We start from the raw sequence: 18037 nt of genomic DNA on the forward strand, positions 1-18037 counted from the left end.
ATATAATAGTTCTTTAATTGATAGAAAGATAGATAGATAGATTTTTTATTTCAAACAAAAGCTGAAGAGGTTACAGTACAATCTATCTATAATTCCAGTAATCTCTGTATGTGTGTTTGTTTGTTTGTCTGTGACCGCTGTTTCTCGACAACCACGGGTCCGATATACTTTAAACTTGCCAGGTATATTGCTGGGGACCCGAGGATGTGCCTTTTCAAGGTTTCATATTAATCGGACAATTACTTACCGAGCTATGTCCAAAAAACGATTCAACCAATCAGAGAGCAGCGAGCTATCGCGTGTGCCGAACGTGGCGAACACACTCTGCCTCGGACGGCACATTTGAGAGCGTATTCATTTATTTCACGTTGGCAAACTATGTTGCCGCTATGTTGGCGTTAAACTATGTTTTAAAACTAATTAAAACCATTTCATGTAAATAGAGGGGGGGGGGGGGGGGGATTGTCACTGTACTCGCAAGCCGTTCGCCGTTCGCTTTGGCGTTGCGAATGGACCAAAACATTTCATGAACCAAACCATTTCATGTAAAGCGTTCGCCGTTCGCTTTGGCGTTGCGAATGGACCAAAACATTTCATGGACCAAACCATTTCATGTAAATAGAGGGGGGTGGGGGATTGTCACCGTACTCGCACCCACGTACCCACGTACCCACGTACGGGCATTGCACCCACGTACGGGCATGCCCTAGTATCTTATAAATAGATATAAATGTTATACATGTACATGCATTTAAAAACAACAATTGTTTGAGGTAGGGATTAATTGATTGAGCTTAATTGATAGCCTTTTAAAAAAGTATTATTTGGTTAGTCCATATTTAACATCATGTTATATGTACATGTAATCTTAATTAATTTCCTGTGAGTCACAGAGAATGTTTATTCAGTGTCTGGTCTGCTCCTGCTGTGAGGGTGGTCTGCGATTCTGGATGGTCCGCTTATTCTGGCCGGTCTGCTTTTTACAGTACCCCCAACTTTCCTCCTATGAAAAACTTTGCTCTTATTAAATAGAAATTTTCCTCAGCATTAAAATGAGGTTGTAGCGGTTACCGGAAGCATGACACAATTACCTTGCACCGGCCGATGACGCAACCGGCGAGCGGTCACTTGTCCGGACTCGCCCCGGCGTGTCCAGACTTGCCTTTCCCGGGCGAACACTTGGCTTACCTATTTGAATACCACGCCCCGCCTGAGAGGCGTGGCTTTTGTGTGTTGAGCTTTACTTATAAATTGCCGCCCGTTCGATGGGCTGATTCAGTGCTTTTGAGTTCTTTCGAGTGAGCTGGAAATAAATAGCTCAGTGAAACTTCATTCCTGGCGTCGTTCATTTTGTCCGGTTTTATCGTGCGAGCATAGCTCCCACAATTGGTGACCCCTTTTCAAGAACACGGCAATGGAGTCATCTGTAGCTTTGAAGCTCCCGGGCTTTTGGGAATCGCACGCGGCCGTCTGGTTCACCCAAGCGGATTCTCAATTCGCCCTGCGGAACATTACGGAGGACACAACGCGCTACCACCATGTGGACTCCGCGCTCAATGCCTGCACCGCGGCCCGGTTCCTGAGCTTCCTACAGAACCCGCCGAACGCCGACAAATATGGCGTGCTCAAAGGCCTACTCCTCGGTGCGTTTGGACTCACGGAGACCGAACGCGCGCGACAACTACTCAACCTCCCGGAGCTGGGTGAGGCCCGTCCATCCGAGCGCATGGACCACATGCTGGCTCTACTCGGCGACCACAGCCCGGATTTCCTCTGCCGCGAGCTGTTCCTCCGGCAACTACCTGGGCAGGTACGGTTAGCTTTGGCTAACTCGCCCATCACGGACCCTCGCGCCCTGGCCAAGGAGGCCGATAAATTTTTCTCGGCCAGGCGACACGTCGGAGCGGCTGCCTGGAACCCTGGGCCGACCGAGGCAACGCCCGCGCCACGACCGGCGCCACCACCGGCCGAGTCAGCGCCACTGGCGGCAGCGGCCGCCGCGACGCCTCGTCGACCGAACCCGACGCGACCGCCGGAGCCTCCACCAGAGGCTGGTAGGGTGGAAGGCTGGTACGCGACCATGTGCTATTACCACGCCAGGTTCGGGCAGAAGGCCAGAACGTGCCGCCCACTGTGCACTTTCGGCAGGTCGGGAAACGACCAGGCCGGTGATCGCTGCCTGCCATGAGCGTCGGCCATTCAGGCAGCCTTCTGTTTATCACGGACACAGCGTCCAGGCGGCGTTTTTTGTGCGACACCGGCGCTCAGCTGAGCGTGATATCCGCCTCGGTGCAAGACAAACAGGCCGCGTTGCGGCCCCGTCTTGGTCGCCGCAAACAGCTCCTTCATCTGCACCTTCGGTTCGCGCAGCGTCGCATTCTGCTTCGGGGGCCAGCGCTTCAGGTGGGACTTCATCACGGCGAACGTGCCCATGGCCTTGCTGGGTGCAGATTTTTTGTGCGCGCATGGGCTTTTGGTCGCCATCAAATGGCGTCGGCTCATCAACGTGGAGACTTTCAGCTCGCTCGCTTGCTCATTGAGCGGCTCCGCTCCGACCAAGCTAGCCTGCGCGCTCCCGGCCGTGGACGATTTCACCCGCCTACTCGCTGAGTTTCCCACCCTCATGCAGCCGACGTTTTCGGCCGTCACCGTCAAGCACGGCGTCGAACACCACATCCCGACCACAGGTCCACCGGTCTACGCCAGGGCTCGTCGCCTCGACCCGGCCAAACTCGCCGTGGCGAAGGCGGAATTCGATGCGCTGGAGCGATTGGGCATTGTGCGGCGCTCGAATAGCGCGTGGGCCTCGCCCCCGCACATCGTGCCCAAACCAGGTGGCGGATGGCGACCATGCGGCGATTACCGCCGCCTCAACGACGCCACCACCCCTGACCGGTACCCGATACCACACATACAGGACTTTTCCGCCCGTTTGGCGGGGCGGGTGATCTTTTCCAAGGTCAACCTCATTCGGGGCTACCACCAGGTACCCGTCCGGCCGGCCGACATGCCGAAGCCGGCGGTAATTACACCTTTTGGCCTCTTCGAGTTCCTTCGCATGCCGTTCGGCCTTAAGAACGCGGCCCAGGCCTTCCAGCGGCTGATGCACAGCATGCTGCGTGACCTCACCTTCCTTTTCGTCTACTTGGACGACATTCTCGTCGCCAGCACTTCCCGGGCGGAGCACCTCATCCACCTGCGCACGCTTTTTGAGCGCTTCGGCCAGCACGGCCTCATCATCAACCCGGCGAAATGCCAGTTTGGCGTAACGGCCGTCGACTTCCTGGGGCACCGCATCACGAAGCGTGGGGCCGTCCCGCCGCCTACCAAGGTGGAGGCAGTCACAAGTTTCCCGCGGCCCCGCTCAATCAAGGCCCCACAGGAATTTTTGGGGATGGTAAATTTCTACCACCGGTTCGTGCCTCACACCGCCCAACTCATGCGCCCCCTGTACGAAGCCCTCCGGGGCAAGCCGGCCAAGCACGACATCGCCTGGACCACAGAGATGGACGCGGCGTTCAAGGGCGCTAAGCTGGCCCTCGCCAACGCGACCATGCTGGCGCACCCGGCGCTCGACGCACCCATCGCCCTCACCACGGACGCTTCCGACTACGCGGTGGGCACCGTGCATGAACAGTGGGTGAACGGGGTTTGGCAACCACTGGCCTTCTTCAGCCGGCAGCTTTGCCCTAATGAGCGCAAGTATAGCGCTTTCGACCGCGAGCTCCTCGGCCTTTACCTGGCCGTTCGCCACTTCCACCATCTTTTAGAGGGCCGCCCGTTCACGGTGTTTGTGGACCACAAACCCCTGGTCTTCGCCTTGGCCAAGGTTACGGAGCCGTGGTCGGCCCGCCAGCAGCGCCACCTCTCCGCCGTGTCCGAATTTATGACGGATATCCGGCACGTCGCGGGCAAGGACAACGCTGTGGCCGATTGCCTCTCCCGGTCCGGCGCGAACACCGTCCACCTGGGTGTGGACTTCGCCCGCATGGCGGCCGACCAGACCGCCTACCCCACGGTGCAAGCCCTCCGGACAGCGGACACAGGCCTGCGGTTGGCCGACGTCCCCTTCGAGGACACAGGCACGGTTCTCCTGTGCGACATTTCCCTGGGCCAACCTCGCCCCATCGTGCCCACCGGATGGCAGCGGCACATTTTTGACGCCCTCCACGGCCTTTCCCACCCGGGCCGGAAAGCATCACAGAAGCTCGTGGTAGCAAAGTTCGTCTGGCACGGGCTCCGTAAGGACGTCCGCGACTGGGGCAACGCCTGTGTCGCCTGCCAGCGCGTGAAGGTCCACCGGCACACCCAGGCCCCGTTGGCACCATTCGACGTGCCCGCGTGGTGCTTCGACCACGTCAATGTGGACCTGGTGGGACCCCTTCCCTCCTCGCGGGGCTTCACCCACCTCCTCACGATGGTGGACAGGACCACCAGGTGGCCGGAGGCCGTCCCGCTGGCATCAACAACATCCGCCGACGTGGCGCAGGCCTTCATTGGCACCTGGATTGCCCGTTTTGGCGCGCCCTCGGACATCTCCTCCGACAGAGGCCCGCAATTCGTCTCCGAGCTTTGGGGCGTGGTCGCCCAGGCCTTGGGGGTCAAGCTACACCGCACCACGGCCTACCACCCCCAAGCCAACGGCTTGTGCGAGCGGTTCCACTGCTCGATGAAGGCCGCTCTCAGGGCCAGCCTCCAGGATGACGGTTGAACCGACAGGCTCCCGTGGGTCCTATTGGGCCTCCGAACGGCCCCTAAAGAGGACCTCCAGGCTTCCACCGCCGAGCTGGTCTACGGCCAGCCACTGCGCGTGCCGGGAAAATTCATCCCTGATGCCACCGGCCCCTGGTCCGCGGCTCGCCAACGCTCGGTCCTCCAGGAGGCCGCCAGGAGATTTGCCCCCGTGCCCACGTCCCACCACGGCTGCCCCCAACCCCACGTCCCCCTGCACTTCGCACTGCGGAGTACGTTTTTATCCGGCACGATGCACACCGGGGACCGCTCCGGCCGCCGTACGATGGAACTTTCCGGGTCCTGAAGAGGAACGACAAGTCGTTCATCATCGACATCGGCGGCAAGCCGGACCGCATCTCCGTGGACCGCCTCCAGCCGGCCCATTTGGACCTCGACCAACCTCCACGGTTGGCCCTTCCTCCACGACGGGGCCGTCCCCCGTCAACCAAGCCCCCCGCCCGACCATCCACGCCACGCCACCTACCACCCCCACACGAATCGCCAGGGGTCGTTTCGGCCAGGTCATCAAGACCCCCCTCAAACTGACTCTCCCGGTGCATGTTAATTCTGGGGGGGTGCATGTTGCGGTTACCGGAAGCATGGCACAATTACCTTGCACCGGCCGATGACGCAACCGGCGAGCGGTCACTTGTCCGGACTCGCCCGGGCGTGTCCAGACTTGCCTTTCCCGGGCGAACACTTGGCTTACCTATTTGCATACCACGCCCCGCCTGAGAGGCGTGGCTTTTGTGTGTTGAGCTTCACTTATAAATTGCCACCCGTTCGATGGGCTGATTCAGTGCTTTTGAGTTCTTTCGAGTGAGCTGGAAATAAATAGCTCAGTGAAACTTCATTCCTGGCGTCGTTCATTTTGTCCGGTTTTATCGTGCGAGCATAGCTCCCACAAGGTATTAATTGTACAGATCCGTTCATTTATTAACCGAGCTACGGTCTGGGAGTCAATTTTTTAGCCTTGGATCCAATGTTCACACATGCTGGTTGTACCTCTGCAAGATGGCGGCGCTTGCGACGTATCGCGACAACAAGCGCTGATAGGCCATGCGGCATCTAGTAAGAATTGGGAATTCTGATTTCCACTCCTATAGAGAACATTTTAAGACAAGTTTGAAAGATGTACTCAAATTGTGAATTAAGAGTCACATTTAGGGGTCTTTGGTGGTGCCCCCTGGTTGCTGTGCAGAATTGCAGAACTTAAGAATTGCCTTTTTGGGGTCTCCTATCATAGATGCATATATTCCAGGCCTCAAACCTTTTGTACTCGAGATGTGAAACAAATGTTTCTGGGCTCCCGCACTATAATATATCTATGTGCTCTCTACCGAGTGCCGTTCTAGTTCTAGTTCTTGTCTTGTTGTGTTACACCGCGTTATCATTTATTCATGTTGTGCTAACCATGACGATGTCGTTCGAACCTGTTTTAATATCCGTGTGGCCCGTTTGGCTATTGCTTTTACACCAGATGTGCAAAGTAGTTTATGTTATTGTGTCAGCAATTGTTTTGTTTTTTTGTGTGATTAATTTACTTGGTTGAAAAATAGTAGGACGCGAAAAGAAGAAAAAGCTTTTTTTGAAGTGTTTCCCGGAAGTGTAATTCTCAATTATTGATTTGCAAAAAAAACAAACATTCTAACCTCTATTTTTAGTATTATAAATGAGTTTGAAGGATTTTCATGAGGAAGCTGGTAATTTTGTGGACGGTTTGGTTTCGTTGACATGTTTACGTTGTGGCCTGGCCTCGATTCGGAGATTGCTGCCTTGGCTTGTTTTGTGGTTTACTCCGTCACAAACTTTGAATGATTGTCATCATTTTTAGATTCACGTGCTGTTTATTGGTCTTCTCGGGATGACGCTGCGAACGGCAGAGAAGAACCTGTCTGTGGAACAAGGTATGAAGTTTGTATAATTAATAACAACAAGAATAATATGAGTCCTTTACAAGAAACTTAGACGCAGTAGCAGGCCGTTGGACCAAGCTTGCGCTAGTATTGCCAAACTATGGCTGTGTCCGTGCTCGATCTGTTTAAATGCTGAGCGTCAAGCAAGGAAGCAGCACGCGCCATTTTTAAAGTCCTTGGTCGGCGTGATTCGTCCGGGGTTTGAACCACTGACCTCCCAGATTCAGAGCGATTGAGAGTGGTTTGCCCGATTTCGGGTGGTGACACACATATACACACACATATACACACACATATACATTATACACACACATATACACACACGTACATACATAAATACACACACATATACACACACATATTATCATGACATATACACACACATATTATCATGACATATACACACACATACACACACACATACACACACATATACACACACATACATACATAAATACACACACATATACACATATTATCATGACATATATACGCACACATATACACACACACATACACACACACACATATACACACACATATACATTATACATATACATACATACACACACATACATACATACATATACACATACATACATACATGGTAGGGTGGAGGGGGAAGGGTAGGGGGAGGGGGAAGGGGGAGGGAGGGGGAGGGGGAGGAGGAGGAGGAGGAGGGGAGGGATATAGATGGTTACTGGCAATTGATCACATCCACAAATGATGTAATCCACACAATTTATGTACTTTACATAACGTTAATAGGAATACATGGCCGTGTAGATGGAGGGGGGGGAGTGGGGGAGGGGAGTGGGGAAGGGGCGGGGGGAGGGGGAGGAAGGGGGGGAGGAGGGGGAGGGGAGAGGGTGGGGAGAGGGTATGGTGGAGGGGGAAGGGGAGGGGGGAAGGGTAGGGGGAGGGGAAAGGGGGGGAAGGGGTGGGGAGGAGGGAAGGGGAGGGGAAGGATGGGGAAGGATGGGGAGAGGAGGGATATAGATGGTTACTGGCAATTTATCACATCCACAAATGATGTAATCCACACAATTTATGTACTTTACATAACGTTAATAGGAATACATGGCCGTGTAGATGGGAAATACAGTTTGTTTGAAATAAATCACAAATATCAGATGAAAGTGAAAAAAAACCTATGTGGTGTGAATGGCAATGTTCCTCGCTGAAATGTGAAAAAACTGAATTACGTGCGAAAGCATAACTGTGAGATTATGGCGGCAAAGTTGGAACATCACGTGATCGCTCTGAGCGAATCAGCGCACTGCTCTGCCACCGGCTGAGATTCCGTGTATAATGTTCCTCGCTGAAATGCGCTGAGGTAAATATGAATAAAAAATTCGATATATTTTCACTTTTACGTTTTGGCTAACTCGCTCGCGAACCTGACGAAGATCCTGAGCGAGGATCGCTATGCTACGCTACGTTATGCTAACGCTACGTTAGCTACGCTACGTTACGCTACGTTCGCTACATTATGGCTAAAAATATGGATCTAAAGATGAGAGAAAAAAAAACCTATCTGGTGTGAATGGCAATGTTCCTCGCTGAAATGTGAAAAAACTGAATTACGTGTGAAAGCATAACTGTGAGATTATGGCGGCAAAGTTGGAACATCACGTGATCGCTGTGAGTGAATCAGCGCGCTGCTCTGCCACCGCCTCAGATTCCATGCATAATATTCCTCGCTGAAATGCGCTGAGGTAAAAATATGGTAAAAATATATTATGAAATAATTTTTTTTAGGTCGGCCATGTTCTTTCCAAGGTCAATGGCCATGTCTATGCCAAATATCAAGCACGTGAGCCTCTCCGTTTAGGAGTCTATCCGTAACATTACACACACACACACACACACACACACACACACACACACACACACACACACACACACACACACACACACACACACACACACACACACACACACACACAAACTGTGTTTTATATATATAGATGGTAACACACGTGTATGACAATGTGGTTAACTGTAAACATTTGAGGTGTTGACTACATAGGTGTTTGGGAGGGGAGTTGGTCCGAGCCACGATAATTGATTTCTCTATGTTAACCCATCCAGGGAACGCATCTGTTGTAAGACTGCATTGTGTTTTTGCTCGACAGTGCCCGAGTCTTTGGAATGATCATTATATATTTGAATTTTGTGGAATTCTGAATGACTTGTTTTTGTAATGCATAATAATCATCATTTTGCATCAAATATATAATCAAATAATCATCAAATGTGTTCCAGTTGTTTAAATTTTGTGGTTAACGTGATAATTTTCATTGTAGGGGAGGCAATGAAGTTGCCCAAGTTTAAATCTCAGAAGGTCCTTGATGAAGACACCTACCTGGAGGTTGGTTTGTCAGATATTGACAAGGATTGTTATTACCATTTTCATTGTAAAGCACTGAGATTTTACCCAAAATGAAGAGAACAAGAAAATATATTTAATTGATTGATTTATGTTGCTTATTTGAATACTGACATGTTGTTAATCTGTTCATTGGGGTCCAGATTTTATACGAGACATTTTGCAACTTTATCTCCAGTTAAAAAATACATACTGGGACTTTGCCTTCCTCGCATGGAAGGGCAAGTCGTGAAACTTCAGCACTTCTGTAAGGTTATCACAACAGATAACCAAAACTGTTTTTTTATTACTTGCAAAATCGAAGATTTTTCAATACAGTATATTGATTGGTCTTGTGCGTTATTCTGTCTGGCTGTCATTCGCCTACAGGTCACAATTTTAAACTGATCTTCACGAAACTTCACCAGATGGCAGAGTTTGTCATGTGGAAGAAGCCCATTGATTTTGAGGTCAAAAGTCATCTTGAGGTCAAATTTATAAAATTGTCATTTTTCATCCGATTGACTTGAAAATTGAACAGCATTTGCATATTGAGTCAATAAATTGGTAAACCAACTATTTTTGAGGTCAAAATGCCAAAGGTCATTGAAGTCAAAAGGCCAAAGGTCAACTCAAGGTCAAACCTCCAAAATCATCAATTTTCAACTGAAAAATCATCACTTTTTTTCCTATTAACTTGAAAGTTAAACAGCAATTTCATAGTGCCTCACTGAAGTGGGAAACCAACTATTTTAAGGTCAAAGGTCAACTCAAGGTCAAACTTCTAATATCAATTTTAATCTGAACGACCCGAGCTTTGATTAAGATCGCCAATTTTAATCTTAATGAAATAGACAATTTGATGTATTCATGGTAACTTTTTATTTTGGGGAGGGGTGGATTTTGCAAGTACTGTATCGTGATCGGCATGGCGTCTTCTTCTTTTTATATTTTTTAAATATAAAATGTATGTACAGTCCTGTGAAAAAGTAAGTACACCCAATGTAAAGTTTTGACTTTTTCAACATATTTCAACATGCAGCTATTTGGTCTTCATTTCGACAATATTGATTGATAAAGGTGATATAATATAACAAATATCATGAAACATTTACATTTTGTAGCCCATTGTATAATTTAAATAAACATAAATGCAAATTTCACATGTGGAAAAAGTAAGTACACCCCTACATTTATCACTGCTTCAAACACCTAAAATTAAAATCAGGTACACCAGCTCAGGTGCAAATGATTAGAACATCGTTAGAGAGGATGTTGGAGGAACCTGTCTTATTTAAACTTCAGACATTGAGTTTGGTTTGCTCTTTGTTGTTGAAGTGTGCAGCGTTACCATGCCGAGATCAAAAGAGCTCTCTGAGGCCTTCAGAAAGAAGGTTATAGATGCCTACGAGTCTGGGAAGGGATTTAAAAAGATCTCCAAACAATTTGAAATCAATCATTCGACTGTCCGGAATATCATCTACAAGTGGAGAAGATTCCAAACAACTGCCAACTTGTTCAGGCCAGGCCGCCCCAGCAAGTTCAGCCCGAGAGCAGACCGCAAGATGCTGAAAGAAGTCTCTAAGAACCCCAGAATGTCATCACGGGACCTACAGGTAGCTCTTGCCACTGTTGATGTCAAAGTGCATGGGTCTACCATTAGAAAGAGGCTGCACAAATTTGATCTACATGGGAGGTGTGCCAGGAGGAAACCTTTGCTGTCCAGAAAGAACATCAGGGCAAGACTAAAGTTTGCCAATGAACACCGAGGCAAAGACCAGCACTTCTGGAACAATGTGCTCTGGACAGATGAGTCAAAGGTAGAGCTATTTGGCCACAGTACCAGAAGACATGTTTGGCGAAAACCAAAGACAGCATTTGACCACAAGAACCTGATACCAACTGTAAAGCATGGTGGTGGAAATATTATGGTTTGGGGCAGCTTTGCTGCATCAGGGCCCGGGCAGCTCACCATCATATAATCCACTATGAATTCTTCATTGTACCAGAGGGTGCTTGAGGATAATGTGAGGCCATCTGTCAGAAAGTTGAAGCTCAACCGAAGGTGGACCTTGCAACATGACAATGACCCTAAACATACCAGTAAATCCACCAAGGAATGGCTGAAAAGAAAGAAATGGAGGGTTCTGGAATAGCCAAGTCAAAGCCCGGATCTAAATCCCATCGAGATGTTGTGGGGGGGGGGGGGGGGGTGGATTTGAAACGAGCTGTGCATGCAAGAAACCCCTCAAACATTGCACAGCTGAAAGAATTCTGCATGGAGGAATGGGCAAAAAATTTCTCCCAGTCGATGTCATAGACTGGTAGACAGTTATAAGAAACGCCTACTTGAGGGTGTTTATGCCAAAGGGGGCAATACCACCTATTAGAGCCAAGGGTGTACTTACTTTTTCCACAGAAGGAAATGGCATCTCTGTTAATTTTTTGTTGAATAAATTATTGCAAAGTCAATTTGTCATTGTTTTTTGTTCAATTATATCACCTTTATCTATAGACTAGGGCATGCCCGTACTATATCTACTAGGGCATGCCCGTACTATATATATATCTAAAATTATATCCCCCCCCTCTATTTACATGAAATGGTTTGGTCCAAAGCGAACGGCCTGCGAGTACGGTGACAATCCCCCCCCTCTATTTACATGAAATGGTTTGGTCCAAAGCGAACGGCTTGCGAGTACGGTGACAATCCCCCCCCTCTATTTACATGAAATGGTTTGGTCCAAAGCGAACGGCTTGCGAGTACGGTGACAATCCCCCCCCCTCTATTTACATGCAATGGTTTGGTCCAAAGCGAACGGCTTGCGGAGTTTGGTAAAGAAATCGCCATAGCTCGGTAACTACTTGTCCGATTAATATGAAACCTTGAAAAGGCACATCCTCGGGTCCCCAGCAATATACCTGGCAAGTTTCAAGTATATCGGACCCGTGGTTGTCGAGAAACGGCGGTCACAGACAAACACACAGACACACACACAGACACACAGAGATTACTGGAATTATAGATAGATATCTAAAATTATATCCCCCCCCTCTATTTACATGAAATGGTTTGGTCCAAAGCGAACGGCTTGCGAGTACGGTGACAATCCCCCCCCCCCTCTATTTACATGAAATGGTTTGGTCCAAAGCGAACGGCTTGCGGAGTTTGGTAAAGAAATCGCCATAGCGTGCACAAACGCGCAGGAAAGCGAAAGAATCGCAAATTAGTTTTAATTAGTTTTAAAACATAGTTTAACGCCAACATAGTTTGCCAACGTGAAATAAATGAATACGCTCTCAAATGTGCCGTCCGAGGCAGAGTCTGTTCGGCACGTTCGGCACACGTGATAGCTCGCTGCTCTCTGATTGGTTGAATCGTTTTTTGGACATAGCTCGGTAACTACTTGTCCGATTAATATGAAACCTTGAAAAGGCACATCCTCGGGTCCCCAGCAATATACCTGGCAAGTTTAAAGTATATCGGACCCGTGGTTGTCGAGAAACAGCGGTCACAGACATACAGACATACAAACATACAAACATACACACAGAGATTACTGGAATTATAGATAGATACTGTTTAAATGAAGATCAAATATTGATATGTCCACATCTGTTAAAAAGATTTCAAAAAACATTTCATGGGGTGTACTTACTTTTTCCACATGCGAAATTTGCATTTATGTTTATTTAAATTATACAATGGACTACAAAATGTAAATGTTTCATGATATTTGTTATATTATATCACCTTTATCTATCAATATTGTTGAAATGAAGATCAAATAGCTGTATGTTGAAAAAGTCAAAACTTTACATGTGGTGTACTTACTTTTTCACGTGACTGTACATTCACCTCTCAGCTGCCTGGCCTTGGTTAGATTCTCGGCCCAGCTAGAAACTGTCAACCTGATGTTTCGCAAGCAGCACGGGGCATCAACGTGTGTGTCATTCCTCCAATGGACATCAAGCTTGGTGCCCAGTCTACCGGCATCAGTTGGTGGACCTTAAAGATCCCATGGTGTCCTTCACTAAGAGTAGGCCCGCTTTGCCGACGCCATTAACAAATTCCAGATTCTTGCCTTGACTGACTGCTTGGATGACGATGGCAAACCACCCAGTATAACCCATGCCACGAAATTGCTTCGGCAACACCAATGCTCTGTAAAACGTATCCCACATGTAATCTCATAATAATTGAACCAGCAGGTCAATTGTATGTTGTGTTCACAGTGGAAACTTAACCTTTATTTGCCAAGCTCATGGAATGAGATTCCTGTTTGTTAGGGGTCAAATACAGTGTCCCTTTTCCGATTGGAAAACTCCCTCTCCCCTCCCTCAAATAACACCGTTCGCCTCACTTTGTCCTGTCTCCTTCCTGGTGGAAGTGTATTCGGCTTTGGGAACAAGATCTACATTTAAACCCTGTCCAAGGTTACTCGTTGACTGAAATATGAAGATGAACCTTATTGGCAGACAGTTTAAATGGTTGGTTTTGCTTGCAGCCCTTCTGCATACTCTGAACAAAATGGATCTTCCCAATTGCACTCATTTCTTCTTTCACTACAGATATTGCAGAAGTAAATGCACATCGGCACTTTAATTCGCCAGGAAGATGATGGAAACATGGAAGTGTGCTTTGTGCAAAAATGTAGTGGCACACTCGAGTTCAGTTTCTTGATTTGCAGCATGAGATTAAGCAGACCTTAGTGATTCAAAGCACGGAGTGAAGTCTACTGACCCACATAGTGCTACAGGTCGCAGTGCATACACCTTGGCAATGCCCTCACTGACATTGTAGTAGCACACAATCACTACATTGCAATACTGCACCTCACTTATATCCTATGCATTTTACCTGTGCTTGCCTGTCCCCTCCCCCCATATTCAATTTTGCCACGGCAAGATGTAAGTACGCACACACGCACACACGCACACACGCACACACTCAAGGCTCGTGTATAGAGCTAGTAAACTGAATGGATTAGGACACAACAGAACAAAAGTAACAGTAGAGGTGGGGTGGGGGGCAATAAGCAGGATTGAAGCACAAAATTGTGGGAGACTTGGACAAATAATGGGTGTGGGAAGGAATGAGGGGTAGGAAAGGATGCATGGAGTGGACACAAGATAGATACAGAAGCAAACTCTCAGGAAGGAAAAACTGGAAATTTGGAAGGAGGTTGCCTTGGTTTGAGGGGTTGTTAATGGGGGTAGAAAGATCATGGTTTTGAATGGTGTGGTGATCTGAGCTGCTGGTGAACATCTGACTTGAAGATTTGGATGGAAGAATGACAAGTTTGGTCTCTTAGCCCCCTGTCAAGTTGTGATTTAATAAGCAACGACTGAATGTATCGCGGTCATACAGACCTCAACAGACACAAATTGTGTATTTTAGTATGACACCCATGAGTCCGATTTGTCTCCAGGAACACAACAATTATCCTTGACCATTTTGAAATTGCCACTCTTTCTGTTAAATGCTGAAAATTACATTTAAATGATTATTTGAATTACGGATTTAGTGCTGGCAACAGCAGGTTAAAACTGCCCTGGTTGAGGGGTTACACGATTGAGGTTCGTGTAATATTCGTGTAAAATACAAGTGTTCAATTCAATCAAATACAAGTTCGTGTAAAATACAAGATTGAGGCTCGTGTAAGAGCTTGCATTAATCACAAAAAAAAAAAACGGACACATAAAAAACATATAATAAAGGGGGCAGGAGACAAGATGGGGAGAGAGAGGGAAGCACACAAGTACAACAGCAGAGGACAGGGACATTGGGAGATCTGTGGGAGGGAGAGGGCTTGGTGGGGGAAGAGGCATGGGAAGGGGAGGGGGGAGGGGAGAGGTATAAAACACAAGGGGACCGAAATTAGCGGGGGTAGAAAAGATCAAGGTTTTGGATGGGGGAGGATAAGAGATGGTGGTGAACAGCTGTTTTAAAGACCTGGAGGGAGGAGTGGAATTTAAGAGAGTAAGGGAGTTTGTTCCAGAGGCGGGAGAAAAGAGGAATGAAAGAGTGAAGGTGAGCAGAGTCTTGATTTTGGCAGTTTAACCATAAGAGGTTTGCTGGCAGATCTTGTGCGACCTGTAGGAATATTTGGGGGACAGGGCACAGATAGAGCTGGGGGAGCTAGGCCGGAGAGGAGTCGGTAGAAGACAAAGTCCACCAACGTGCCTGCGGTGAGGGAGTGAAAGGTCCTTAGAGTTGGCTTCATTTTTTTTTTTTTTTTTTGTATACAGAGTCGAGGCTCGTGAAAGAGCTAACATTTATCAAACAAACAAGCAAACAAAGTATATAAAAAGGGGAGCGGTCGACAAGATGGGGAGAGAAGGGGAGGAAGCACACAAACACAACATTTGAGAGCAGGGACATCGGGAGATGTTTTTGGAGAGAGAGGGCCTGGGGGGGAGGCAGGATAGGTATAAAACGCAAGGACACCTAGGACTTCCAGGAAAGAAGTCAAAAGTCACCTCAAAAAAGTGGATTTGGGGTGAAATTAGTGGGGGTAGAAAAGATCAAGGTTTTGGATTGGGGAAGATAAGAGATGGTGGTGAACAGCCGTTTTAAAGACCTGGAGGGAGGAGTGGGATTGAAGAGAGTGAGGGAGTTTGTTCCAGAGGTGGGAGAAAAGAGGAATGAAGGAGTGAAGGTGAGCAGAGAGTCTTGATTTTGGCAGTTTAACCATAAGAGGGTTACAGGCAGATCTTGTGCGACCTGCAGGAATATTTGGGGGACAGAGCCCAGAGAGAGCTGGGGGAGCAGGGCCGGAGAGGAGTCGGTCGAAGACGGAAAGACCACCAACCTGCCTGCGGTGATTAAGTGAAAGGCCCTCGGAGATAGCGTCATCGCGGGAGATTCCAATGATTCTGAACGCTTTGGTTTCAACAGCGTGTAGGTGTGAGGCAGGAGCACCAGCCCAGAGGGGAGAGCAGTACTCCATTGAGCTGCAGATGAAAGCCTTGTATGTGGTGAGTAGCTCAGGTGTGCCAAGGAAGGACTTCGCACGACGGAGGATGCCCAGTCGGCGACTGGCTTTGGAGGCCAGCTTGGAAATGTGGTTTTCCCAGGAAAGATCATGGCAGATAGTGAGACCCAAAAGCTTGAGTGACAGAACTTCTTGGAGAGGATTATTCAGAAAGTAGATGGGAGGGTTGTCCAGTCGGTCTTTTCGGAGAGACATCGTAAGAGTGTGATTTGTCAGGATTGAAAGACATGTTCCACTTGTTTGCCCAGTCTGTGATTTTGTCCAGGTCTGCAGAGAGTGAGGAGGCTGCAGACTGCCGATCTGAGGGATGAGGAATGGAGCGGCAAAGAGTGGAGTCATCAGCAAAGAGATAGAGAGGATTTTCAAGAGAGTCAGAGAGATCATTGATGAAGACCAGAAAAATCACAGGGCCCAGAACACTGCCTTAGGGAACTCCAGCCTGAACAGGAAGAGGAGATGAGAGAAACCCATTCAGGGCCACACGTTGACTACGACTAGAGAGGAAGTCCGCCAGCCATGCGTGGAGATTTCCATGGATACCAAAGGAGGAGAATTTGGTGAGCAGAGCGGGGTGCCAGACCGTATCGAAGGCACGTGATATGTCGAGGGAGACAGCTCTAATTTCCTGTTTGGCATTGAGGACCTCCATCCATTGTTGAGACAGCAGAAGCAGCATGTCCAGAGTAGAGTGACCTGGTCTGAAACCAAATTGATGATCAGAGATCAAGCCATTGGAGAAGAGGAAAGATTTCATATCCGAAGCAATGATGGATTTCATGACTTTGCTGATAATTGGGAGAAATTTTGTTGGAGATTTTGTAGGATCATTGCAGGAGATTCCAATGATTCTGAAACAAATACTAGAAAGAAATACTGCTCACTAGAAAGGTTATTTGTGATACTTTGAATCATTATTATGCCACATGTTAATTACATAGCAATTCTCCTGTATTGGAAATTATAGAATAGCGGATTATTAAAGTGTCCAGGTTGATTCGCTATGCTGCGTCTACAATAACAACAACAGGCATTTTTAGGCCATTTTCCCTGCAAGAACGGGGGTTAGTCTTGCGGTCCCCATGACAATCTTCTCCATTTTCCCCTGTTTCCTGCATCTCCCCTTGTTAACCCCCTTGCCAGCATTTCTTCTTCGACCATCTTTCGCCAAGTCTTTCTCGGTCTTCCCCATCCTCTACTTCCTTCGACATTCATTTCCATCACTCTTCTCAACCATTCTTCCTCAACACATGACCAAATCATCTCAAACTGTTTCTCTTCACAGGATCAATCACAGGCTCTATTCCCATCATCTTTCGCAAATCATCATTTGTCTTCCTCTCTCTCAACGATACTCCACACATCCACCGAACCATTTGCATTTCCACCCTTTCCAGCCTTCTTTGCTGCTCAACGTTCATTACCCATGTCTCACTCCCATAAATCACAACACTTCTCACATGTGCAGCATACACCTTTCCCTTCAGCTTCAACGACACTCCCCTCCTCGTCAGCACGCCACTCTGTTCCCGAAACTTCTTCCATGCACATCTCACTCTGGCAACCGTTGCCGAGTCTGATCCACCTTCTCCATTCAGTATGTCTCCGAGGTAACAAAATGTTTTCACACCTTCCAGCTTCACGCCATCTCCAAGATCCAACTCAACATTTCCTCCATCTGCAGCTCCCTCTGTGCACACCTGACATTTGAATGTAGCTGCCACACTGGTTAATGACACTCTCAAACCACTACATTTTTGATGAACCCACTCAGCGCACATTGTACGTTGAATGGAGTTCACTCCGCCACCCTTGCTGCACACAGCATACGGCCACTTCCCAGTTCTTTCCACCTCACCACATGCTTTACCACTTGCCATCACCTTCGTTTTTCCGATATTCACCTTCAGACCTTTTGTCTCCATACATTCCTTCCACTTGTTCATCTTCTCCTTCAGTCCATCCATACTTTCTGCAATCAACACCAGATCATCTGCATACAACAACTCCCACGGTAAACC

At 48.1% G+C, this 18037-nt stretch overlaps 2 protein-coding genes across 7 annotated transcripts in view; one reads left to right on the forward strand and one right to left on the reverse strand.

The window, feature by feature from the left end:
- The window catches only part of LOC144892693 (protein FAM200C-like), a 1175895-nt gene that overhangs the window by 1059477 nt on the left and 98381 nt on the right, over positions 1-18037 (reverse strand). The gene's annotated exons all lie outside the window — the stretch shown is intronic.
- ESS2 (ess-2 spliceosome associated protein) overlaps positions 5533-18037 on the forward strand; it is a 48492-nt gene continuing 35987 nt past the window's right edge. For 2 of the 6 annotated variants that reach the window (XM_078780839.1, XM_078780837.1), the window contains exons 1-3: positions 5723-5805; positions 6569-6641; positions 8960-9024. In XM_078780839.1, coding sequence (XP_078636965.1) covers positions 9005-9024 — 20 coding nt within the window. In that variant the 5' untranslated portion in view covers positions 5723-5805; positions 6569-6641; positions 8960-9004. Of the gene's footprint in view, positions 5643-5722; positions 5806-6282; positions 6438-6568; positions 6642-8959; positions 9025-18037 lie in introns of those variants that run through there. The other 4 variants (XM_078780838.1, XM_068118873.2, XM_068118869.2 and 1 more) reach the window with 4 other exon arrangements.

This window comes from Myxine glutinosa, chromosome 6 (assembly GCF_964187855.1).
Source record: "Myxine glutinosa chromosome 6, kmMyxGlut1.1, whole genome shotgun sequence".
NCBI classification, from domain to species: Eukaryota; Metazoa; Chordata; class Myxini; order Myxiniformes; family Myxinidae; genus Myxine; species Myxine glutinosa.